This window comes from Adiantum capillus-veneris, chromosome 17 (genome assembly GCF_014529385.1).
Source record: "Adiantum capillus-veneris isolate H3 chromosome 17, ASM1452938v2, whole genome shotgun sequence".
In the NCBI taxonomy this organism is placed as follows: Eukaryota; Viridiplantae; Streptophyta; class Polypodiopsida; order Polypodiales; family Pteridaceae; genus Adiantum; species Adiantum capillus-veneris.
Window position 1 is genome coordinate 59,800,737 of NC_140947.1, and position 27,281 is coordinate 59,828,017.

The window sequence follows — 27,281 nt, forward strand, 5'->3', positions numbered from 1 at the left end:
GTGGTGCCCCTTGTGTAGTTGGGATTTGGCTGGGGGTTTGTTGTTTTGGTTTGTGTTGTGTTGTGCCCCAGCCCCATTGAGCAACACGGGAACCTTGAAGGGTGTCTAGAGGTTGCTCTTATTGTTGCCCGCCGCGGACCGCTTCAAATTGGTGCCCCCACTGAGGAAAACAACTCGTGTATGTTTTTGTGTAGGATCAACTTTTAGCATAGTCAAGTAGTTTGCATGAATCACGAGAGTTTGTATGATCCTTTCATTCCCATTGCAAGGCAAAAGATACACATAATTGTTAGTACTAAGTTGCAATTTCAACGGGTACTTCGTAGAATTTTAGGTCCTCTTAGGTTAGCCGAGATAAACACTTCAGTAAATCCTTTTATTTTGCCTCTCATTAGGTACGATATTAGCTTGGACGTCTATATTTTTGTGTTATTTTAAGCATTAGGACATGCATAGGCCATGGATAATGGCCAAGGAATAGAGGTTTTTCCCTTTCGTTTTACTCCACACATTAGAATAAACGTTGCAATTAGTAGAAAGATCCATTTTCAACAACGAATGGTGTTCATGTTTGGTGCCCAAAGAGTAGGAGAAATTCTTGCATCACCAAACCCTGTCATTCTACCTCTCATCAACTACCACACTTCTTTTGATGTACATGTGTTCATTTTATTTTAAAATGAAGTGCAGCCCGGCAGAATAGTGTGTATGTTTGTTTTTTCTTTGTCCAAGTTGTTACAAGAAACAAAAAAAGATCATTTGTTCTAACAGGGAATGTGTGTGCAGTGAAAGTTCAATCCTTAGAGATCTAGCTCTATTACCAATTGAGTTGCAGGAGCAAGTAGTAAGGCGTCTCCCTCATAACAAGAGGGTGGTGAAGTTAAGACGAAAGGTCCTACGCGTGGATTCCATTTTCCTCTTGTTGTTGGGCACTAAGGAAGACCGCGCATTCATCCAACTAGTGTGTGCCCTAAGATTGGTAAATAGAGTGAAATTTGGCGTTTGGCGAGTGCATTTCACCATTGAGGAAGACTCTTCAGGAAACTTGCGGCCAGAGTTCATGCTTCATAGACTCACATTTGGTGAATTTTTCCCTCATTTGCGTCTTATTAATAGTCTTCCTTTCGCTTTCAACAAAGGAGATAGGGAGCTATTCAGAGCTTGTCTTAATAAAGAGAGCATTGACACTTTGTTCATAGAGACATTGTAAATCTTTTTATGCTTTTGAATGATTTAACCATAATCCTAAGGAGTTTTTGTCCAGGAATTTTGTAGCACAAGTGGAGTCTTTAAATCTTGCAAACTTGATTGGACTTGATGAGGATGTTCTTTATGAAATTGTGAGAAGGTTGCCTCACTCCGACTGTGTGGAACTCGAAGGAAAGGAGCTCCTAGTCAATTGCTACTTTCTCACGGCCTTCGACGAGCATGAAGATTTAGTTTTTATACAAACCGCTTGTGCGTTGGGAATTGTAGAGCAAGTGCAATTTATCACTTGGGACGTGGTTGCTCTTTTGGATCCAGAAAATGAAGTTCTAGAGATTTCTGTTTATCGCCTTAGCTTTGAAGAATTTCAACCCTTCTTAGGGCTCATCAATAGTCTACCTTTTTGTTTTGATCAAACAAATCGAGACCTCATTGAAGCTTGGATAGCTGAAGAAGAAAACCTAGAGTGGTATTTTCTTACTTCTTCATTTGCAGGCGAGTGGTTCTAAATCTCTATTGTATCCCTTATTGTAACTCGTGTTGTAATCTTTCATAATAATGGAGAGCCAACGCCAAATGTCTGGATATCCTCTTTTCTTTGGAGAGCCTGGAGAGGATGCAGAATTATTTTTAGCAAATTTCAAGATGTCTTGCCGTATCAAGAGGATAGTAACCGATCAAGAACGTGTAGAAATGTTTGAGGTGGTCCTTAGGAAAGATGCTAGTACTTGGTTTGACTCTTTGCCTGAGGAAGTTAAGGGGAATTACACAGAAGTTTTGAATCGTTTTAAGAGATACTTCTTTGATCCCCAAAACACTCAAAAACTATGGCAAGACATTGTTTCTCATAAGCAAAAAGACTTAGATGACTACTACTTGTACAAGCAAGAGTTTCTACGTCTTTGGGCTCTATGGATACGAAATGTTGCTAACCCTGGTGATGGTGCAGAATTTTTAAAGAAGGAGAGGTTCATAGCCGGACTCTTTCCTGACCTTAAGGTAAAAGTTGAGGCGGGTGCACCTGCTACTTTTGATGCAGCTGAAACTAGGGCTGCTGAGAAGTATAGGAAACTCAAGTGCTTAAGGGGAGAGGTTCCAATAGAAGGTCTTAGACCCAAAGGTAAGTCACAAGCATCAACATCTAGGGAGCTTCCTGAGGTAACGGCTGAAGTGATTGAGAAGTTAAATGAATCTTTAAGCAGCCTGTCAATTCACCTTGCACAAGCTGTAGGTCCAAAGGGACAAGCAAAGAAGTCAGAAGAGAGAGAGCCACGAACTAGGAGAGTCTTGCAATGTTGGAATTGCGGAGAGTCTGGACATGGGATGTATAATTGTCCTTGGCCCCGTGGAGAGCCAGGGAGACCTAACTTGAATTACCCAGTGATGAATGTAGGAGAAGGAGCTGGTCAACAACCAAGGCTTCTACAAAGGCCAAATGGACCAAGACCACCTCCACAAGGGGTAGAAGGAGTTCCACCTTTGCCAGATCCAAATGTGCATGTGGTAGAGGTGACAAATTCAAATGAGGTTGACATGGAAGCCAATGGCATTAAGCGTGGCCGAGGAAAAGGTAAAGAGAAAGAAGGAGTCACATCACAGAGTGACCATGGACAAGGCAAGAAGGCAAAGGAAACCAAGGAAACCAAGAGGACTCGACGTCGTATCAACCTCCAAACTTCCCTCTTGGACATGGTATGGCTCCGTACAACTTGTTGGAAGACATGAGAGGTAAGGGTCCTGATATTTCATGGCCTCAATTTCTTGCATTATGTCCACAAGTTAGGAGGGATTTAACAAGGGCAGTTAGCACTAGGAGAAAGGTAAAAGAGAGTGTGCCTGTTGTAAAAATTGCACAAGCTGAAATGAATGAGGACATTACACCGGTGCTAGACTGTTACATCAAAGGAAGATTGGTTAGGAAAGGTCTAGTGGATGGGGGTGCACAAATTTGCATCATGACAGAGGGACTCATGCAAAGACTAGGCATGCACATCCATGAGACACCTGAAATCAAAGTCAAGATGGCAAACAATAGCAAGGCTAGGTCTGTAGGCATTTGTAAAAATGTCTTTGTAGAGGCCTTTGGCATTAAGAAAGCGGTGGATTTTTATGTTATGTCGACCAAGGGAAGTGGTTATCCATTTATCCTAGGAAGACCATGGCTAATGAAAATGCGAGCTTTGCAGGATTGGGAGAGTGGGAAATTAATTTGCAGGAACGACAATCATAAGAAGGTTGTCTTTGACATGAAGGAGCAACGCCAAGAGGAGCTCCATGAAGAATCATCTCAAAGTGAGACGGAAGAAGGTTGGACCGATAGCACTTCAGAAGAAGAAAGTAGCGGCAGCATTACTGAAGAGGAGTCTTCCATCGAAGTCATGGGGGTAAGGTTTAAGCCAAGCAACCAAGAGACCTCTTGTCAAGGCTTGGAGGAGGTAGGTCCTCAAGAGAACGAAGGTGTTCAAGATGAAGGGATGCTGGAAGGTATGCTATCAACAACACTTACAAAGGATGAAAGAGAGGAGTTCAAATGTGTGCTAAGGAAGTTTCCTAGGCTTTTTGCTAAAGACTACACCGACGTGCGTGGGGTAGATGTTGTTCAGCACAAGATTGAGTTAAAGCCTGAGGCCACACCTAAAGCTCAGAAGCTACGAAGGCTAGGAGTTATAAAGGAACAGGCTCTACTCAAGGAGGTAAGAAAGCTTCTAGCAGCAGGTTTCATTTATCCAGTGGAGAATTCAGAGTGGGTCTCTCCTGTTGTTGTCACTCCTAAGAAAAATGGCAAGTGGAGGGTGTGTGTGGATTACCGTCCCCTCAATGAGGCAACAAAAAGAGATCACTTTTTCCTCCCATTCCAGGATGAGATACTAAATGAGGTAGTTGGTCATGAGAAGTACACTGTGTGCGATGGTTACTCAGGTTACTTTCAAATAGGGATTGCATTGGAGGATCAATTGAAAACAACCTTTATCACTCCTTGGGGTTGTTATGCTTTTAGAGTCATGCCATTTGGTCTGACAAATGCTCCTGCAACATTCCAACGTTTCATGAATATGGTGTTTCAAGCATTCTTTGGAAAGTCAATTAGGGTGTTCATTGATGATTTCTTTATTTATAGCTCAAAATCATTGCATCTACAAAGGGTAGAAGAAGGTTTAAAGAAGCTCTACGACATGGGAGGTCAACTCAACCCCGACAAGTGCCATATAGGTGAGGATGAAGTAATCTTGCTTGGTCATAAAGTTTCTTACAAAGGCATTGAAGTGGATCCTTCAAAGGCAAAGGCTCTTATTGAGCTACCATCACCCAAGAGTCTTAAGGAGGTCATCTCATTCATTCAAAAGGTGAAGTATATGTCACGCTTCATTCACTTAGCCTCGGAGTTACTTCACCCTTTGCAAAAGTTAACACAACAAGTAGAATTTGCATGGTCTGATGAGCTTGAAGAGTACTTTTGTAACATTAAAGCCATTTTGTCAGAGCTACCAACACTCATGCCTCCTTGTTGGGAGTACACATTCTTTGTTAGCTCTAGTTCTGGGAAAGAAACAATTGGTGCAGTTTTTCTACAACAAGATCCCTATAGTACCAGGATGCGGCCCATCTACTTTGCTAGTAGGGTCATGAATGCTTTAGAGAGAGGCTACACGGAGGCAGAACTCATGATGCTTTCTCTCATGTTTGCGATAAGGAAGTTTAGATCCTACTTGCTCCCAAAACCTTTTGTAATCCTCACCGCAGAGAATTTGTTCCCTTGGGTGTCATCTCAAATGAATCTTAGTACTAGGATCTCAAAGTGGATTATGGAGTTGCAAGAGTTTCAATACTCTTTCAAGGTAGAATATAGTGTGCGTGCACAATTGGCAGGGATTCTCACTTATAGGGTGCATGAAAAGGAGATTAAGGTGCCTGAAGTAAAGACCCTACCATTGCCACCACCAAAAAGTATCCCCAATGCTTTTACCTTGTTCTTTGATGGAGCTTTTCGACGAGCCACAGGGAAAGCAGGGGGAGGGCTAGTGTTGCTCAACCCAAGTGGAGAGGTGGTCATGAAAGAGAAGGTCAATCTACCAGGTTCAACTAGCAACAATGAAGCAGAATACGACACACTACTTCATGGTTTGAAGATGTGCATTGGCCAAGGGATAAAACGTCTCATGGTAAAGGGAGATGCACTTCTCATTGTTAAACAGATTTTAGGCATTTGGGCATGCAAGAATGAAAGCTTAAGGACAAAAGTTCATGCCATTTGTAGGATGTTTAATCAATTTGAAGAAGTGCAACTATATCATATTCCGAGGAAACAAAATGAAGATGCCGATTTACTTGCACAACAAGCAGTTACATGTGTTGAGAGAGAAGTGCAGGTCATCATGGTGGCAGCAGCTGTCAAGCAACCGAGGTACCAGGGATTGGAGTCATTGGCTCCCATCATTGGCTACATTTTGGAGGGTGAGTTTCCACCAGACTTCACAAAAGCTCAGAAGAGGAGACTCATGAAGAAGGCAAGCATGTATCTCTTCCTAGAAGGCTCCCTGTATCAAAGAGGGAAGGATAAAGTGTGCAGAAGAGTACCAACTATCGCGGAAATTCCAGCCATTCTAAAAGGTTTGCATGAAGAGGCATGTGGTGGTCATTTTTCCCAAGAATTAACTGTGAAGAAGATTTTGCTTGCGGGGTATGTTTGGCCAAGTCTGCATGTGGATGTCCAACATTGGTGTAAAAGTTGTCACAATTGTCAGGTAAATGGGAATAGAAGTTTGATTTATGGTCCAAGGCAAATCGTGCTTGCAAATGGACCCTTTGAAAAGTGGGGCATTGATGCTATTGGTCCTCTGCCTAGGACAAAAAATGATAAACTCTACATTCTAGTGGCTGTAGACTATATGACTAGGTGGGTGGAAGCACAAAGTGTGGCAAAGGTAAACGAGAGGACAGTGAGCAAATTCGTCTACACTCACATTTGTTGTAGATTTGGCACACCTTTGGAGATTGTTTCTGATAATGGTCCAGGGTTTAGAAAGGGATTGCTCACAGAAGTCCGTGAAGAACTTCACATTCTACATCGTCACAGTACACCCTACTATCCCCAATCAAATGGTTTGGTAGAAAAAGCTAATGGTGTCATTGCAGGCATCATTAGAAAGATGATGAAAAACAAGACAAAGTTGTGGGATGACTTCTTGGATGGTGCCTTGTGGGCGTATCGAACCACATATAGGGAAGCCACGGAGTTCACACCATTTCACTTGGTCTATGGTGAAGAGGCTTTACAGCCAATTGAGCTAAACATTCCAACAATGCGACTTCATGGCAAATCAGCACAAGATGATCAAGAAGCATGGATGGATCGACTTCTTACCTTAGCTGAGCTTGAGTGGAAAAGAGAAGCAGCATACGAGTGCTATAAGAGGAAAGCCACACAGACAAAGGAGAAGCTTGACAAGAAACTGAAGGACAAAGGCATCAATGAAGGAGATCTTGTGCTAAGGTATGACAATCGACTCGATAATCGTTTTGATGCCAAATTTGAAACAAGATGGCAGGGGCCATACATAGTCAAGAAGGCTTTCAATTCAAGTTACTATCAACTTATGGACTTGAATGGGAAAGAGCACTCCAGGAAGGTAAACGGCTATCGCTTGAAGCCTTACTTGAGTCGCCTTCTACCAAAGGATCTACCAGAGCAAAAGGCAACTATCCCATGTAAGTATTGTTCCATGAAGCATGAGTGTAACACAAACCAAAATTCCAAGGGGCCAAACAATGAAGATCTTGTCAAGGACTCTGAAGGACTCTCTTTGGAAAAGATTCTTTATGATGGTACATGAATATACCATCATCCTGGGGAAGGGCTAATGATAGCCGTTTTTTCGGCTCTCTGTAATTGCCATAGTGAGTTATCTCACCCTATCAAATCACTCAAACACTGTGGTTACCCTCACCCTTTCACTGTATATAGGTGCGTGTGAGTTAGGGGACTTTTCCCATATCTCCTTACTGAAATAAAAAACCCTCAATTAGCTAGTCATTGGGCTAGTTGAGCCAAAAAAATAAAAAATTATAAAAAATATAAGTATATTATGGCCCATGCGTATGTAAATATTTCTTTGTATATAGAGCCTAAATAAAAGATTTTTTCATAATTATTTTCGTATTTATTTAAATATTTCTACCTAGGTATGTGTTATTTATGCTCTGTACATTGCCTCACCATTACCACAATTTTTCTTACCATTTTTCATACTTTTTATTCCATATAGAAATATTTTCATGTAAACTTCTCTTATATTTGGTGTAACTCCACCCCAACAAAAATCCAAAAAAACTAGTTTTATTTATGTGTATATTTTTTCACTATTGTGATTTTTCCATTCCTACATCTATTTTGTTTTTTTTCTAAAAAATTAGAACACCAAAAATATTTATCTTTTTATGGAAGCCTCATAATGAGAGAGATTTCTTTTGACCCCTTTATATTTTTTCCACTTATATTATTTATATTTGACATGTACATATTTTTTAGACCCCTCAATATTTGATTTTCTTAGTTATACTATTCACTTATATCATGATCTCAACAATATCTTCAATTATAGACCTACCAAATAAGGTCAAGGGTAGGTGGCATGCATACATGCACTATGGAGGGCTCACTCTTGAAGGTATTCAAAAGAATCATCCAAAGAAGGACCCCACAAGGACCTTGTGCAGTGGAAAAAAACGGTCGGTTTTGCTGAATTTTTAAAGTTCACTTGCTCTCCGAATTTGAAAAGGTAATACAAACAAAAGTTGTAGCTCGTGGGCTGAACTTTTGCCTCAAATTTTTTTATATTTTTTTGATCTACGAGCTGTGAGCTATGATTTTATTAGTGGACCCCAGTTTTCCCATGCTATGCAGCCACACTCTCTCTTCCACTTTATCATTTTCCTCTTTCACACACACTTCTCCACTCATCATCCCCACCTCTCTCACCACTCCTCTCTGCACCCTACTCACCTTCTCCTCAACCTTGAAGAATAAGAGAAACCATGGTGAACTCATACCTCCCACACACAATTCCATTCCAAAATTGACCACCTAGTCTCATTTTTCCTCCTCCAAATTACCCATATCTATCAAAAAAACCACAAAATTCAGCCTCTTCTCTTAAAAGACAGCATCATGGTGGTTGATTACTCAGCTTCAATTACCTTGTCTCTCAAGGAAGGTCAAGAGTGGAGAAAAAATGTACCGTCAAAGCTAGTGGACCGTCAACAAGCGTCAAAATTGGCCCTACTCAAGACACTTGGAGCATCAACCTTGTAAGAAATCCACATTTTCTTACCTCTTAAGAGTTTTTCTTCCTTATTTGTATCCTACATGGATACTCCCATTGTAAATATCCAATTCCATTTGTAAATTAATACTAACTCTACTAACGCTAACCCACTATGAAAAGTCCTATCACCTCCATTTCTCTCCTCTCTCTTTCCCCACCAACTTCTTGATAATTCCAAGCAAAAGAAATTAGATAAATTGCTGAAAATCTAACCCAACCATGGTTAGAGGAGTAACCCTAGCCTTCAAAATTGCTATAAAAGGAGGGTATAGCTAGCACAAAAAGGGGGGAGAAGAAAGAGCACTATGCTATAGCTTGAGAAGCCAAGCTCAACCTCTTGAGAAGGAGCTCTTGAGTGGAATCTCATTGGCATTAGGCATATGTATGTGTTGGATTAGGAGTGATTAGCAAGGGAACTCTATGCCATTGTAAGAGAGGGGGATCATTAAATTGAGGGTAGGAAATCTATCATTTCTCCTACTAGTGTAAGCCCAACATTTGCTGAATCAAGGAGGGTGAATTTGGACTAAGCATGGATACCTTGTCTCCCTTCCAACGTGAAGTCATGGACAATAATGATGTGTAAGTGTCTTGGTGTTTTATTTAAGTTCTTGATATCTTGTCTGCGGGTATTGTTATCAATTTAGCCATAAATCCCACATGCTGTAAGAGGGCGACAGGGTGGAGAGGACTCCCCTGGCCTTAAGACAGTGATTGGGGTGGCTTTTTTTCTTGTGATGTGTTGTGGTGTAATGTACTCAGGATATGTTGAACAAATACTAATCTCACTTTGATTGGTCATGACAGATTTGTAAGAAGGCATTAGTGCAACAAGCACCCCTTCCCCCTTCTCTCTCTTTCTTACATATATATATTTATGTTTGCTTGATCATTAACGATACACTTCAAAGCAGCCCGAGCATCTCTCTCTCTCTCTCTCTCTCTCTCTCTCTCTCTCTCTCTCTCGTGTTTTAGTGTGTGAGAGTGTTCCATTGGTGTTAGGGTTAGTGTAAATTCCTTGCTTGTTTGTGGGTTGCTCTAACGATTCTCCTCTTTTGCGTCCTAGTTCGCTCTTAAACTAGGTGGTGCCCCTTGTGTAGTTGGGATTTGGCTGGGGGTTTGTTGTTTTGGTTTGTGTTGTGTTGTGCCCCAGCCCCATTGTGCAGCACGGGAGCCTTGAAGGGTGTCTAGAGGTTGCTCTTCTTGTTGCCCGCCCTGGACCGCTTCAATACTTACAAAGACTACTTGGAAAGAAAACAAACAAGGAGTACATGTGATGTGTACATGGAGCTTGAGGACAATGAATACTCAAAGATTGCAAGTGGTGACAACTTGCAACAATGCCAACAAGATGAGGAATTTTAATCTATACCCTGAAGATCTATGAGAGTTAGTAGACCTCCAAAGAAATTCTTTCCTTCTTTTGACCATCTCTTGGTCTCAGATTCTAGAGAGCTAGAGTCATATGAAGAAGCCATGCATCACGAATCCAAAGAGGAGTGAAGAGCATGCAAGCAGAGATAGACTCATTGCATAGAAATCAAACCTGAAAATTGGTTGATTTGCCTAAAGGTAAACAAGCACTACAAAATAAATGGATGGACAAGTTGAAGAAGGAAGAAGGAGAATAAAAGAGATATAAATCTAGGCTTGTGGTAAAGAGGTTTTCATAAAAGAAAGGTGTTGATTTTAATGAAATATTTTCTTATGTTGTCAAAATAAATTCCATTAGACTTGAATCTTGAGCAAATGGATATAAACACAACATTTCCTCATGGCCACTTGGGGGATAAAATTTACATGCTTCAACCAAAGGGGTATGAAGAAAAGGGTATGCAGGTTGAGAAAGAGCTTGTATAGTTTAAAGAAAACATCAAGACAATGGTACCTAAAATTCAATCGATGGATGCTAGATCATGGATTGAAACGATGCAACTCAGATCACTGTGTATAAGCAAAGAATTTGGAGGATGAAAAATACATCATTCTAATGTTATTTGTTAATGACATGCTAATTGCAAGTGCTAACATGCAAGATATAAAAGAATTAAAGGAAGAATTGTCTAAATATTATTCAATGAAGGATTTAGGTGGTGCAGAACATACTTGATATGAAAATATCAAGGGATAGATTGAAGAAGACATTAACACTATCTCAAGAGGATTACATCATGAAAGTACTAAAAAGCTTTGCAAAAAACAAATTTCTATACCTTTGGCTAGTCTTGTAGCAGTAGGTTCTCTAATGTATGCTATGGCCTATGGAGAATCTAAGTAAAGAATTTTATTGAGCTATGAAATTGATACTTAGGTATCTAAAAGGGACAACCACAAATGATTTATGTTTTGGAGCATTGACAATTTTTTTACAAGCATATGCTGATGCAAATGTGGCAGTGACAAAGACACTCGAAGAAGCACCACAGACTACATCTTTACCATTGGAGGCGCAACGGTAAGTTGGCCTTCAAAGTTGCAGAAAGTGGTCTCACTATCTATCACAAAAGTAAAATACGTAGCTCTTACAAAGGCTAGCAAAGAGATTTTGTGGCTTCACAGATTTTTGGAGTAGCTTGGATATAGACAAGACAATTGTGTCTTGTACAATGACGATTAGAGTGCCATTCACCTTGCGAAGAATTCAGCATTTTGCTCAAGTACAAAGCGTGTAGAAGTGAGGTATCACTTCATACGTACTCTTTTGGAAGAGGGACAATTAAATTTTAAAAAGGTGCACACAAGCCAAAATCCTACATACATGTTAACAAAAGTGATTAACAAGGACTTTTTCCCATCTTCAATTGGTATTCAAGGATAAGAAGTCAGAACAAAAAGCAGTCACAGGTTTGGTGGAGATTAGTCTCCAAGTGGGAGATTGTTAAGTATGGACCCTAAGTTACCTTGTAATTCTCATTCTAAGAAACACACATTTGTAAGGCCCTTGTTATGAGGAGAAGCCATTGTACGTGAGAAAAAACACTCGTCAAAAAACAAAAAATTCATACAAAAAATCACTCGTTGGAATTTTCCTTATCACCAAAATATATTGGTGGGATGGTGGCCGGAAAGTGGTCGAAAAACAACCTATAGAGGTAGACACATGGCCAGTGGGCGACGGTCAATGGCCAATGGCCGATTTTTGGGTGGACTCATTGACACATGGGTGGCTACACATGGGTGCGTCATCGCATGGATGACTGCCTCTCATGTGAAAAGGCTACCCATAGAGGCTCATTTTCACCTATAAAAGAAGGCCTCTTCTACGCATGAAAAGTAGAAGTGAAAGAAGCAAGAAGCGCAAGGTAAAGAGAGAATCAGGCGAGACGATTAAGAGTTTCTAAGCCTTTTGTAAACTACTTCAAGTTTGAAGCGTAAAGCCATTGAGTGGCTGCTTTTCCATGGATGTAACCCATACTTGGGTGAACCACATATATCTTGTGTGTGCTCTCTCTCTTCTCTATTACCTCTCTTGTGTATGTTATATCTTTCTCCATGTAATTGCTACTTAGCGACTCATTAATCCTAGAAGTGCCACCACGTTTTCTTTCTCTAAATGGTGGATGAATGTCCAATGGTCTAGCACCATAAGCAATAACATTTGAAGAGAATGACATCACTTATAAAGAAAAGTAAATCTACAGGCACTATCAAGTATTCTCACACAATCTTAACTACAAGTATCTTCACTTTGATATCATGTATGATAAATTAACAACAAAGTAGTATCTTGTATTAAACAAAAATAGAGAAATACTGCAAATTAGATAATGGAGATAATAATTATTTTTCAATTTCTAGCTATGCGATAGCGTTGTCCACCCTGCGCTCTCAAGGTAGAGCTTAAATGGAAACTTAGACAATGCAAGCTAGTAACAAATATAAGTAGCATGGGCTGGATATCCATAACATAGAATGCTTTGGCTCATTCATGACAATGACCTCTATTTGGAAAGGGTGGTAGGTTAGTCTATATAGCATGGGCAATTTGGGTGGCATTAACACATACAAGTAGCATGGACTTGATATCTATAACATAAAATGCTTTGGCTGATGACAATGACCTCTATTTGGCAAGGGTGGTAGGTTAGTGTATGTAGCAATGGGCAAGGCATGGGCATGGGTGGCATTGACTACGTACTTGTTGAGAGCCGACTATGGTGGGTGATGGCGTGGGCAGACCATGGCGAGCTACAGGTGCAGAAACGAGAGAGAGAGAGAGAGAGAGAGAGAGAGAGAGAGAGAGAGAGAGAGAGAGAGATGATAATCAGCAAGAGATCAAAATACGCTATTGTTGATTGTATTCCTTTGTTAAAAAAACCTTACAATATATAGCAAAACTTGCCATGTAAACTAAAAAGGAGCTCGAGTTCATCTGCATGCTTTCCACGGGCTTGGAAACCCAACAATAATGCCCTCGGCCATTGACCATGACCACCAATCACCGACCGTAACTAGTCACTAGTATAGAGTGTATGCATGATATAGCATCAGAGGCAATATTTTGTGAACTTTTCGGGATCCCAAAGTTGTGCACTTAAATTAGCTCACTATCGTCATGATCACAACAATGACCACTTTGACGTTTACGCCAGAATCCCACCAGAGATGTGTGCACTAACGGCTTCTCCTCATAAGGATGGCCTCACAAATGTGCAACATACAACAAAGTGAGATGCATGCTCAAAGATAAGCATTGAGTTTATACTAACACTTATGTATTTGTTGAATGTGCAAAGTAGAGTGATAGGTTGGCCATAAAGTGATGGGTATATATGTTTTTGTGTGGTGGGGGAAAAAAATCTCCTAATGGGCAAGCAAAATGAAGTGGTCCTTAGTGTGTGTGAGTAGGCAAAGTAGGAACATATCGAAAAGGCCGAGATAGGAGAGATATGCATGCAACAAAAATGGTTCACTACCTTCCAATTCCCTTATTTTTAACACATTTGAATTTCTTATCGTTTTTTGACAATAAGAATATCATCAAGAGCACTTTGAAATCCCATTCCTTATCACACATTTGTTGCTAGTATTGTGTAAAGGTCATGTACAAGATGCATATGTAGACATCAAAACAACTTCAAATTGCCTAGTTTGGTTTCAAGGATTACAAATACGAAACTATTATGTTTTTGCTAAAACTATCATTGTGGGTCTTCCAATTGGCCTATTGTGATTTTAAGCTTCAACATTTGAAGCATACGGTGCTTGATTTTGGACGACTCATGATGACAAATTGTGTGAAAATTTATATTTATTTATGCATGACGTGAATGGCTTAAACACCTAGTTAGCTAAATACGTAGGCCTCATGGTTAATCAAGCATCGACCTAATTTGTTGTCACGTATATCGACCTTGTCGTAGACCTCTTTACATCAAGAATAACAAATTTGCAGAGGGCATAGGTTGTCTTAAATGTAATTGCCAAGATTTCATTGTTAGCACTCTGTATAATTATTGCAATACTACCCCCAAGTTCAAGACTCACTTTAAGTTCTTACACAGTTGCAATGAATTTGTGTTCTGCTCTCTTGAAAGATTTGACTTCTATCATTATGTTAGAAGGAAATTGTTTTGACTAGCTATCTAGTGTTATCACAAGGAAGTTTCCAAACGAAATAGATGAAAACACATATTGGCCAAACCCACAAGGAATGTCACAGGCTATGCTCAATGTGAGTGGTGGCCTATAATCTCAAAAACATGGGTACAGATTAGAGGAAAACACACACTAGACAATAGTAAAATTTCCCCATAGTAAGAGAGCGAATTTCCAAACCTAGGCTTAAAGCAAAGGGTTTATGAAATCACACGTCGATTAAGAGCCAAAGCTGTAATTAGAAAAAGTTAATTCATGGTTTAATTAGAAAGAGATGATCGCTGGAGATCTGAATTGGTATTTGATGGGAATAATTTTGTCAGGCAGGGTAAGCCTGCTGTATAGCGAGCTGTTGGGCTTCTGCGCTACTGATCGATGCTGTAAATCGCGGTTGTTTGAGGGCCGAGTCAGTGATATGCCTATCTTTGCAGGTTAATTCCTATCGTCACTCTTTAATCGAGTTCTGCACGTTTTCAGCCCTGTTTTTTCCGGCTTAGCTCCAGAATTTTTTCTTTCCCCGCAGAGAGCTGGAAGCGTTGCTTTGCTTGAGCAAGACTCCTTTTTGCTGCTCAGGAGCTAACGGAGATGCAGTGCATGCATTAAATACACACACATTCTGCCGGTTATGGAGCCCATGGCTATGATGGCAGCTAATCATGATGACCACTTATCTGCCTTGGCCAGAATCACCCAAGATAGTCTAACAAGTCAACCCAGAAAGCATAGTGGGAAGCGGACTGCAAAGGACAGTGATGTGTACTCCAGAAAAAGAAGCCCACCCCCATACATCAACAACGTGGATCCTCGCCGAGCAGCTGAGCTAAGAGCTATAGCTGCAGTGGAGGCCCAACTTGGTGTCCCTCTTAGGGCTGATTGCCCTATGCTTGGTGTCGAATTTGATCATTTGCCACTAAATGCCTTTGATAAATATACTTGTAAGTTCATGCTGGCTTTTGCTGTCTTTAAGTTCTGAATGATGTGCAACCTTGTTGGTGTACCTATTCCAGTGGAATAGTGCCTACTTAGCCCCTTTGTCTTGAGATTCTATCTGGTTGTCCTTCACATGTATTGTTGGCACATGCATGCAATGATTAATGTAGGAAGAAACTGGTATGCCCTACCCCATAACAATCACTTCCAAAGCTGTTGGTTTCCTGGAGCTCAGTGGTTAGAGGGTGGCCTGAAGCAGTATCAACATTGCAACTTTTGTGTATGGCAGATCATTTAAATGAGAGTATAATGGCATGACGCATGGCTGAACCATGACCATGACTGTGAACCTTGATGATTAGTTCTGTGGGTGTTCTTAAACCAACGTCTAGGCATAACATTTCTTATGAGTTAGTCCTGATTTTGGACATGGCGAAGTTTCAATTTCAACAGATGGTCAGGGTTGGCACTTAACATGTTATGGGTATTTCTTGAAGTAACCTGTGCCTTATTTTGTGGTATGAGTGGTTATGAGAGGTATGAAGTACTGGTAAGATGCCTCATTTGCAGTAACAAAGAGCATGGAAGGAAGGCAATGAAATATACACATGTTTTTAAACCTCTGTTGGCTCCAGTTCCTGTTTTGAAGGGACATTGTGTTTGTCCTCTGATTCTGTGTCAGCTTAGAACATAGGTAGGAATGAATCTTATGACAATGCTTTATTATGGGAGTATTGAAGTGTGGATAGAGCACTTTTGATTAATGCGACAAGCCTTTCAACCAACCTTGGAAAAAAAAAAGACAGTTCCACTTTTATGCTCTTTAAACAGAACAACCAAAGGACCAAAGATGAAACAAAACTTTCAATGCCAGTGTAGCTTAACCATAAGGAAAGCATGCAAATGTCGCCGATCATATGCAGCAGGCACAAGCTAGAAAAGCCTGATGCTTATTCAACTGAAAGCATAATGTGATTATGTTACTGTTTAAGAAAAGCGGAAGCTGATTAAGTTACTGCTCTACAGCCTCATTGCATATACATGGAGCTTCACAGGTGTTCTCACATACCGTTGATAGAGTTATCCACCAGTATGAGATCAAGCCACAGAAGGTACATTGATCAAAGGCCCTTTTTGTGAATAATTTTGAGTTTGATTGGTTACAATTGGTTTTTCATGCTTTTCTTGTTGATCGCAGATTCCAAAACCTCCACAATTCAGCACTGAAAGTGTCTATGACAAAGCACTTTCATCTGCCTCTTTCCAGGTAGATGATATTGGAGCAAGGGCTCCTCATGAGTACAAGTTTCTTCCAGAACAGCCAGTGGGTAGACCAAAAGCAGATGAAAAACCAAATCAGTCATCTTCATTCTTTGTTGATCCGTTCCAAAATGTAGCATCAACGAGGTCCCTGGTGCATGGTGGTGAAAATTCTGCAACAAGTACTCTAAGCCTGCAAGGGAATTTTATACCAGCTCCCGATGGTGGCTCTCTGCCCCAACTTGACAGTCATAGAAGTTTTGTAGGCTCGCAGCAGAATGTGTATCCTGGCTTTCATCTTGATAATCAGTTTGGGAATCAGCAGGCTCCTTTCCAGCTGCTTCAAGGTGAAGGATCGGTAATTGCTTCTGAGAATTATGGTTTGCTGCCAGAAGAAGAGCAAGCGAAAATGGAGAGGAAACGAAAGGTAAATAGTGATTTTATTTCTTGCACATTATCTTAATGGTATGGTCTATTCAAAGTAAACCATCTAACTGGTTCAAAGGCTAGATTAGGGAAGCAATACTTAGCTGTGTCATGTATGATATATCCTCCTTGGGTGTCAGAGTGAGGAAGCTCGGATTGCAAAAGAGGTGGAAATACATGAGAAACGAATTAGACGCGAAATTGAAAGACAAGATATTGCAAGGAAAAAGGTTATTTCTGTTGGCTTTATCTGGATTCCTGAACTTGCTGCTTGAGTGTGTTCCACTGGTTGTGGTGTGACTACTATGTTCTTCGAAATGAACAAGTTAGAGATTAATATGCGGTTCTTTTTTCTGTTTTTGTAGAGGGATGAACAAATAAGGAAGGAGCTTGAGAGGCAGCGAAGAGAAGCGGAGAAAGCTCTACGAGACAGGCAACGGGAGGAGGAGCGCATACTACGAGAGCATCGTCGTGAAATTGAACGAAGGGAAAGGATTATGGAAAAGGAAACCAAGAGAGTAAGATGCACTCACATTTCCAAATTCCCTGTCTGTCAAAGTGAGTCCAAGACCTCGTCGTCCTTATCTCTATCAAACTGGCTTAAAGGTGGAACGCCAGCGACTTAAGGATGAAAGTAGGAGGCAAAGGGAGGTTGAAAAGCTGAAGATCGCGAGCGAAAAAGCAATCGCTAGGAGGGTGGCAAGAGAAGCTACGGATCTCATAGACGATGAGCGTCTGGAACTTCTAGAAGCTGCTGCTGCTACTCAGGGACTGCCATCAATTTACATGCTTGATGGTGAGACTTTGAGTGAGTTGGACAGATATAAAGGTATAGACACTTCGTATGTTCTTTGACAAGAGGTTTTTTATGAAATAGTTTGTCTTATGCTACCTTGGTGTGATGGCTTTATTAAACAGGATGCTTACAGAAGTTTCCTCCGGATTCGGTTAAATTGAAAGTGCCTATTGCAATTCAGCCATGGGCCAACTCCAAAGCGCATCTTGGCAACTTGTTCATGGTGAGTATTGTCGTATAGGGATGTATTGTTGCCTTTTCTAGTGTATTTTCCCCTACATTAATCCTGTTATGTCTTTTTGGTGCCGTCAAATGGCAGGTTAGCCTGTTTAGACACGAACTTTTTATCAATTATTTTGTAGTGTTGCTTAGTTGTTTGTTCTAACTTCCTGGTCAGTCTCTTTTCTTTTCAATACCACGACAGGTTAGAGTTTGTAAAATTTAAACCCTTAAACGAAAGGAGGATTGTTTCTTCCTTTGTTCTTGGCCTTTTGACTGAGATTTGCCAACTTCTCAAGCTTGGGATTTTTTTTGCAAGAAGCCTCTTGTTGAGCACATGAATGCTGTGTGGTAAACAATTGTATATTTGGAGTGATCAGAAGGCTAATAGTGAAATTTATAGAGGACTTCAAGCTTACAACCGTGCTGTAAAGTCTGGACTCTGATGTTCAGGAGGCCAGGCTAACATGTTGTTCATGTTGTTATAAGAAGATACAGAATGTTTAGCTTTTTCCACACCCATTGGAAGGCTCACTGGTCATGCACTCTACTCATTCTCAGCTCTTTTTGTTATTGGTGTTCGGCAGGTTTGGAAGTTCTTGATGAGCTTTGCAGATATTCTTGGTCTCTGGCCATTTACAGTGGATGAGTTTGTGCAAGCTTTTCACGATTATGTGAGTATAAAGGCTCACAATTATGGTAGTGCATCTGGTTATCAACATATTCCTTCGAAGCTTTTTTCCTTTTGTCTGGGCTGATGACATACTCAATTTTAAGGGTAGCTGTTATAACTTATTTTTGTAAAGGAAGGTTTTGCTGATTTGCAAGAATCACTCAGAAAAATGAAAGGAAACACTAAAGAAATGTATATTTACAAATTTAACCAGTAGTGCAAGATTTTAGGACAAAATGCTTCATTATATAGGAGGATCAGTTTGCATTTTGGCAGGGACTACTTTTTCTGACCATTCGTCAGTGATTCTTACTGTGTCAGATAGACAGATAGACAGAGGAGGGGTAGTGTCATGCTACTTAAACCCAGAGAGAATTTTGCTGGATACAGAGCTCAGAGAACAATTTGTGGTGCTGTGGAGAGAGTGTTTGGACACGGAGTGGACCCTGCTGCTAGCTCGTCCACTGGCCTTGTGGAGCTTAGTCGTTTCTTCCAAGAGTCTGCAACTTGCTTGGTTGTGACTAGGGAGGAGGAGAAGCGACTCCGATAGGGCATTGCCTCCTTAAAGCGGATGTAGGAGCATCAGCCAGGCAGCCCTTGGATGGAGAAGCAGATGCAGCAGGCTCAGCAGGAGCTGACCACCATCGAGGAGCGGCGCCATGAGTTTACTGGTGAGTTCTTTGAGATTGTGGGTCCTCGCCATGTGCATACCAGTCTTGGCCAACTGAGGATGCCTGATAGGTTTGTTGCTACCGAGCCCGAGGATATGTGCGCAGTTGCTTCTGACTTACACCGTGAGTTGCTTTCAGTTAGTGAGCCACAGTCAGAGTGTTGAGATGCATGCAGAGAGCAGGTGTGGGCCTAGATGCCTTGTCTAGTCATTGAGGAGATGCGCTAGAGGCTTTAGAGCCCTCTCTAGCTAGAGAAGCTACAAGAGGTCCTCAAGACACTTCCCAAGGGTAGTTGCCCAGGGGAGGATGGTTTGACTCTAGCTTCTTCGTGGAGTATTTTAAGATGCTTGGTTGAGACCTTTGTAGTGCTTACCAGCACATTCTGCACACTGGGAGATGCTAGACAACATGAATGAGGGATTGATCTATCTTATCTCCAAGGAGGGAGGCCCCTTGGACGAGATTTGGAAGTGGCAACCCATCACCATTCTCAACTCAGCCTACAAAATCTTAGCAAAGGCTATGAGTTTGAGAATTCAATGTCTACTTGAGAGCATCGTACATGAGACACAAACGAGCTTTGTGGCAACATCCTTGACAACATTTTTACCTTTTGAGACTCGACTGCCCTTGCACATCGTCGAGGAGAGGATATTGTGGTTGTACTCCTCGATTTTGAGAAGGTGTATGATAGAGTTGACTAGGGTTTCCTTGAGGGCACTATGCGCCAAATGGGGTTTTCAGATGTATGGATTAGGGGATTGTCAGCTCTCTACAGTTGTGCGCACAGTCAGGTGTTGTTGGCAGAGGGAAGAGGGGAACGCTTTATGCCCACATGATCGGTTCGACAGGGCTGTCCTCTTGCCCCCTTCGTGTTTCTCTTCTATGGTGAGGCGTTGAGCAGTTTCTTGACCTCACAAGAGGTTGGTTTGCGTGGTCTGCGGTTGCCTATTTGGGGAGCGGAGCTTTTTCAACGGTGAGTTTGCTGATGACTCATACATGTTTTTGGAGGGCCGGGAGGCCAACTTGTACAGGTGTGAGCAGTCTCTTGAGGTGTTCTGTTGTGCGTTGGGAGCATTGATCAACTTGTGAATGACAGTGGCTTTCTGGGTTGGTAGTGCTCCCATGCCCGATTGGTCGCGTGGAGAGGGCTTTAGGTGGATTTCTCTAGGGACACAAGACTCAAGTACGCTACTTGGGTTCTCAGGTTGGTTTGGATCTGTCTCGAGAGCAGCAGATTGCTCCCCTCTCTCCATCAGAGGAAACTGCTCCGTTGGAGCTCAGCACGGCCTTCTCTTTCTGGTAGGGTTGGATTTTCTCGAGCTCTTACATTAGTCAGTTGGAGAGGCTGATCAGGAACTTCTTGTGGTCAGAGCGAGACACAGTCGGCTTGGGCCAAGGTCTCATGGCAGGTCATCACTTTACCTTGCTCTCAGGAAGGGGTGGGGATCATAGACCCAGCTTGGCAGAGTAGAGCCCTCCTTGGGAAGCTTGTGGTTAGAGGGGCACAACTATCTTCCAATCTCCAACTTTTCTACCAATCTCCACCTTTCGAGACATTACTTTTGGAGCTCAGCACGGCTTTCTCTTGCTGGCAGGGTTGTGGTGGCCAACCAGGTGCTGTTGGCTACTAAGTGATACATCACCGCTTGCTGGATTTTCTCGAGCTCTTGCATCAACTAGCTGGAGAGGCTGATCAAGAACTTCTTGTGGTCAGGGCGACCCACACAGTCGGCTCGGGCCAAGGTCTCATGGCAGGTCATCACTTTACCTTGCTCTTAGGAAGGGTTAGGGATCATCGACCCAACACGACAGAGTAGAGACCTCGGGAAAGCTATCTACCAATCTTTACCTTTCGAGACATTATTTTTACAGAACAGATCGAGAAGTACCGTGTGGGTCTACCTTTTCCATTGCAGGATTATTGTATAGGAAAAGTGGTCTCAAATATGCGTCAACTAATGTCACATGCAAGAGTGGGCTATCACATTATGAAGAAAGAACTAGTCTTCCTAGAAGAGAAACTCGAGTTCACGATCCTCCGTCCAAGCTATCCCACAACCATGAGCTAGTACAGTTTCCAACACTTCTACTCGACGATTAACTTTTGAAGAGATGGCACAGTATTGATCGGAAGGAAGGTGGGATTCCTTCTGAGCCACCATGACAGTTTTGGTGATGGAGGCTTCGACTTCGTGAGCCTTTGCAAGCAGAGCTTGGCTCTCTTCCTGCACATTTTCAAGCTTGAGTAGAGGTTGATTGAGTCGCTCATTTTCCCCGATGAGTTCTTGGATCTAAGCTTCAAGGGTTGTGATCCTTGCTTCTTGGCGGGCAATGGGGTCCTTCCTTGGCGCCGCTACCACCGCAAGAAAACTCTTGCGCGAGACGGGGGTGTTGAAGGAAGCCATCGATGCTGTAAATGGGGCTTGCGAAAGTTGCTCCTATTGGACCAAATCAGAGCTTGAGTTGAATGATGCTACTCGAAACTCTCTCTAACGGGGAGAGAGAAATAAAATGAAATGAAATGTTATATTAATGTCTTCAAAAGGCCAAAATGACCTATGAGACCAAAAAGTTACAATTGGTAAATCTGATACCATGTCTGAGTACGGAAATTACAAAGTTACATAGAACTAACACAAAAACACTAAGGAGAAAGGAAAGAGGGGGGGGGGGGGGGGGGGGGGAGGGGGGTTGTGGGTTCAGATGAAATCTCTCATCGGTCGTTGTCGGATCTCATCGACCTCCTCCATGGTCAGTACTCTGGTTAGGCGTCTTGCATGTCGAGTTAGAGTGATTTGTATCTTCTGTTGCAGCCTTCGTCGGTAGTGGGAGACCCCCCTGAGGTCGTGGACGTCTGGATCTGCCAAGCTCAGTGGCTCGGTCAAGCGGTGTACCTCTAGTATGAGTAGGCTCTGAGATCTGCTGTAATGACTGCTCCGTTGGCTCTCCTTTGGCTAGTGTAAAGAAATCTGAGAGAGAGAGAGAGAGAGAGAGAGAGAGAGAGAGAGAGAGAGAGAGAGAGAGAGAGAGAGAGAGAGAGAGAGAGAGAGAGAGAGAGAGAGAGAGAGAGAGAGAGAGAGAGAGAGAGAGAGAGAGATGAAATGAAAGAAATGTTATATTAACGTCTTCAAAAGGCCATAGTGACCTATGAGACCAGAAAGTTACAAGGTGGTGGATCTGATACAAAGTCAGAGTAAAAAAATAACCTAATCAACAGTACAAAACAAAGATATATATTATGGGATTCTAGATTGAGAGAGAGAGAGAGAGAGAGAGAGAGAGAGAGAGAGAGAGAGAGAGAGAGAGAGAGAGAGAGAGAGAGAGAGAGAGAGAGAGAGAGAGAGAGAGAGAGAAATGAAATGTTATATTAACGTCTTCAAAAGGCCAAAATGACCTATGAGACCAGGAAGTTACAATGCGGTGTATCTGATACCAAGTCAGATTAACAAAATAAATTTTTAAACTAGGGATAGCAAGATATAAATACTGCGGAATCCTAAACTAAGCGGATAGGTGTGAAAGGCGAAAGGAGTGAAATGTGTGAACTGAGCAATACAATGTGTAGACAATTTGGGAGGGACGTAGAGATCTATCTTCATAGAGATTCATCTTCATCTGCACTTTGGACGACGAAAAAGTATGGTCGAATCCTTTGCTGTAGCCTCCTTCGAAACTGTGTAGCTCCTCTTCTCCATCGGGGTCGTCTAGATCTCCCTAGCTCCAATGCTCGGTCTATGAGAATGCCAGTAGTGCGGGTAGACCTCTTCACTGTTGGTTGCTCCTGTGTCTATTCTTCTGGGTGTACAATATCTAGTGTAAAGAAATCTGTGATCTGTCTCTGGGGTTGTCTCTCTTCAGCTCTCCTCAGTAAAGTTTCTCTATGCTTGTGTAGCTCAAGTATATATAGCCCAAGACATCTCTGATCCTCATAACTCATGACCCTAGATAGAGGACCAAAACCTTCTCTGAATAGACAATGAAAGCGGCCTCGTATCTCATAGTACACTGTGCAATGACATATGTAATGTACCTCTGTCTCTGGCTCTAGATGGCATAAGCGGCATATCCTGCTATCTGCTGGTGTCCCTGTGAATCTGCCAGTCTCAATCTCGAGCTGATGTGAGGACGTGCGTATCTGGCCAATGGCACATCGCACACCATGAGAAAGATGCCTGTCCATATAGCTAGGTCGAATCACAAAGCCATCCCCCGTGAGGTGGAGAAAATGCTCTCTATAGAAAGCCATCTTTGTGCCCAACTCCTGTATGGGCTCTATCCATGTCCTCCTCGTGTCCAGCTGGATCAGATCCTGACGAATGAGAGAGATGAAATGAAATGTTATATTAACGTCTTCGAAAGGCCAAAATGACCTATGAGACCAAAAAGTTACAATTGGTGAATCTGATATCATGTGAAAGTACAAAGAACTAATACTAAAAACGTTAAGGAAAAGGAAAAGGAAACGAATCTGAAGCTGATTCTGATTCGGAATTGAAACGAGATTTTGGGGTGGGGTGGGGTGTGTGTGTATGTGTTGTGGGTTCAAATGAAATCTCTCATCGGTCACTGCCGAATCTCATCAACATCCTCCATGGTCAGTACTTTGGTTGGGTGTCTTGCATGTCGAGCTAGAGTGATTTGTATCTTCTGCTGCAGTTTTCGTCGATGATGGGAGACCCCTCGAAGTCATGGGCGTCTGGATCTGCGTAGCTCAATGGCTCGGTTAGAGAGAGAGAGAGAGAGAGAGAGAGAGAGAGAGAGAGAGAGAGAGAGAGAGAGAGAGAGAGAGAGAGAGAGAGAGAGAGAGAGAAAATGAAATGTTATATTACGTCTTCAAATGGCCAAAGTGACGTATGAGACCAAAACGTTACAATGTGGTAGAGAGAGAGAGAGAGAGAGAGAGAGAGAGAGAGAGAGAGAGAGAGAGAGAGAGAGAGAGAGAGAGAGAGAGAGAGAGAGAGAGAGAGAGAGAGATGCTTTATCAATTCTTCCATGCAGACTATGGATTTACATGTAGTTTCTTGGAATACTAATGGTTTACAGACTTCTCGGGTAAGAGGCTCATGCAAGCTTTTACTTCGCAGAGATTTACATGCTCATGTAGTAGGCACTGTGGATGTATTACTAGTACAGGAGCATAAGATTGCCAGTCCCTTTGGTAATCTCATGCCCTCGGGCGCTCACACTTTTTGGGAGCCTGCTCTAGGCATTCATGGACAGAGTTGCGGTGTATGTATCTCAGTGGGGTCACGATACTTGGCATCAATTCAGCAGCATGGCACCCTTGTTGCTGGCAGAGCAGTCGATGTTTCTATTCGGATTCGGGACTCTACCATTGGCTTTATGTCAGTATATGCACCCACTACTCCTCGGGAGAGAGCTACTTTTTGGTCGTCCTTGGTTGCTGCTCTACCTGCTGTGGACTCTTGGGTTGTTGGAGGCGATTTCAACAACGTCGAGAGCGACTCTGATTGGCGATCGCTCACTCCCCCAGTTCTATCATCCATTTCTCCAGATGAGGTGCCGGCTTGGGATCGATTTCTTCTAGCTATTCAAGGTGTTGATGCCTGGCACATACCCTCTTTCGGTCATCACCCCGCTACACTTCATTACTCGTGGGGGTTTCAGAGACAACAGGGAAGACTATTAGAGCGCCTTGATCGTTTTTACATTGGCCCTTGGGCAGCAGCTCTAGGTGGATTTACTACTATTTGGCGAGGGACCAGCCTCTCAGATCATTTTCCCAGCTCATTGTTTATCTCTTTCACTAGATCCACTGCACAGAGACGAGGCTGCCGCATCCCTGACAGTGTTCTCACCACTGAAGTTTTGCAGCAGCAGATTCGCGACTTGTGGTCCACGGGAGCTTCTTATTGTGGTTCCCCTGGAGAATTCCTTGCCCATTGCATTACTAAGTCTAGTATTTACTGCCCTGCTCAAACTGCTAGTATTCATCGTCAGTTGAGAGTACGTGAGTCTGACCTCCACATTCCTCTTGGTTCCACACAGCGCTTGCTTGAGGAGTGGCCTCAGGATGCTTATCTCGCTGCTAGACAAACAGAACTCATACAGGAAATTCGTAGCATACAGGAGGCTAGGTCTGAGTTCACTCATCATGCTTCAGTATCTCATTGGATAGCTAAAGCTGATCGAATGAATAAGGACTTCTTCACTGCGCATAAAGAGCGTCCTCCTGGCACCACCCTCAGGACTTTCTGCGATGCTCAAGGAACACTTCATATGCATCCTGATGTTATTCTTGATATGCCTGCAGATTATTTTGAGGCATTGTTCACTGCTGATGTATGCACTACTGAGGTTTTACTTGCCCGTGAGCAGATTTGGCAGCACACTCGCTATCGTTGTACAGACACTATGGCAGAGATCTTGTTAGCCCCATTCACACTTGCAGAGCTTCATGATGCTATCGAGAGTCTAGATCCATCTTCCTGTCCAGGAGAGGACGGCCTCACTAGAGCTTTCTTTTTAACCTATTGGGATGTATTACATATACCACTGCTTCGTGGTTGTCAAGATATCTTTTCATCAGGCTATATGCATCCAGATCTTTGTTCAGGACTCATATCTCTTATTCCGAAAGGGGGTGACACCACTCAGCTTTGCCAGTGGAGACCTATTACTCTCCTCCCTTCGGTCTATAAAATATTAGCGTTACTGATCAGCCATCGCTTGCGACCGTTCTTACCAGATATTATTCACACTTCTCAGACCGGCTTTGTTATGGATCGATGCATACTGGACAATATCTTCACCTTTTATGAGGCAGTAGAGTGGGCCAGATCATCTTCGGAACCTCTCGCTTTTTTCATCCTTGACTTCGAGAAAGCATACGATCGTGTTCAGTGGGAGTTTCTCGAAGGATCATTGGCTAGGATGGGTTTCCCTTCAAGATGGATCTCAGGCATTTCCGCTCTCTTCAGAACTGCCGGCAGTGCTATTACTATTGGTGGTCGTGTCAGTCGCAGTTTTGAGCTCTCTCGATCTGTCCGTCAGGGATGCCCTTTAGCAGCATATCTGTATCTGTTTGTGGGCGAGACTATGTCAGACTTTCTTCGTGCTCAGAGTCATGCATTTCGTGGCTTGACCATGCCAGTACCTTCAGCTCCGGACCTTATCGATTAGGAGTTTGCTGATGACACTATGTTGATGTTGCGCTATGAGTTAGCAGCTCTTGATGCCATGCGGGGAGCCCTGGAGGTTTTTTGCATTGCCAGTGGTGCACGCATTAACTGGCATAAATCCTATGGGTTATTGGTTGGCAGTGATGACATACCTACTTTGGGGGTAACTGATGGTTTCACATGGCTACAGCCAGGTCAGACATGCAGATATCTGGGCTTCCAGGTTGGATTTGACGTTTCCTCACAGCAGCAGTTTGCACCTGTGCTACAGTCTATTCGCAGGAAGCTTTGTCATTGGTCTTCACGTCATCTGTTGTTGGCTGGCCGCGCATTAGTCGCCAACCAGGTCATTCTGGCTACAGTATGGTATACGGCCTCCTGTTGGATGCTACATTCTGGTGTGATAGCTCAGCTACGCAGACTCGTGCGGAACTTTTTATGGAGTGGCACAGATGGGACTACTGGTACTCGTGCTCGAGTTCGCTGGTCCACGATTATTCGTCCTAGATCAGAGGGGGGCCTTGGCATTATTGATCCAGAATTACAGAGTTGTGCCCTTCTTACCAAGCTTATTGTTCGGGGTCTTTTTCCCGGCCAAGAACCTTGGAAGATGCTTCTTCAGGCCGCTCTTTCCACAGCGACTTCGTGCCTCGGAACTAGAGATGGCCATACTTGGCAAACAGGGTATCGTTTTCTCTTCACGGATGCCCCCTTGTGCACTAGCACTCTCTCACCCTTCATTTGTTCTCTCCTTCAGATTTGGGTATCCATGCGACGCGCTATCAAACGCTCACCACCCTCATGCCGTGAGGAGATTGAGCGCCAGCCTCTCATTTGGAATGATGCAGTTCTTGATTCTTCGGTTAATCCACCTCGTCAACTTGGAGAGAGGACTCACATTGACTGGGTTGCTTGGGACACTGGACCTGCTGCCTCTATGCGGTTGTTTCATGAGACGCGTATGCTGGATGCAGATTTTGTGGCAGAACATTATGACATTGGTCGTGGGGTAACAGACAGACTGCTTGAGATTGG

General features: G+C 42.7%; 1 protein-coding gene across 1 annotated transcript in view; it reads left to right on the forward strand.

Annotated features, from left to right (window-relative positions):
- Nucleotides 1-14,259: 14,259 nt before the first annotated feature.
- The window catches only part of LOC147437338 (homeobox-DDT domain protein RLT1-like), a 63,846-nt gene continuing 50,824 nt past the window's right edge, over nucleotides 14,260-27,281 (forward strand). The window contains exons 1-9 of the mRNA XM_086486887.1: nucleotides 14,260-14,557; nucleotides 14,650-15,061; nucleotides 16,083-16,168; nucleotides 16,255-16,743; nucleotides 16,883-16,972; nucleotides 17,108-17,260; nucleotides 17,349-17,571; nucleotides 17,661-17,761; nucleotides 18,345-18,431. Of these exons, the coding sequence (XP_086343013.1) occupies nucleotides 14,752-15,061; nucleotides 16,083-16,168; nucleotides 16,255-16,743; nucleotides 16,883-16,972; nucleotides 17,108-17,260; nucleotides 17,349-17,571; nucleotides 17,661-17,761; nucleotides 18,345-18,431 (1,539 nt within the window). The 5' untranslated portion in view covers nucleotides 14,260-14,557; nucleotides 14,650-14,751. The remainder of the gene's footprint in view (nucleotides 14,558-14,649; nucleotides 15,062-16,082; nucleotides 16,169-16,254; nucleotides 16,744-16,882; nucleotides 16,973-17,107; nucleotides 17,261-17,348; nucleotides 17,572-17,660; nucleotides 17,762-18,344; nucleotides 18,432-27,281) is intronic.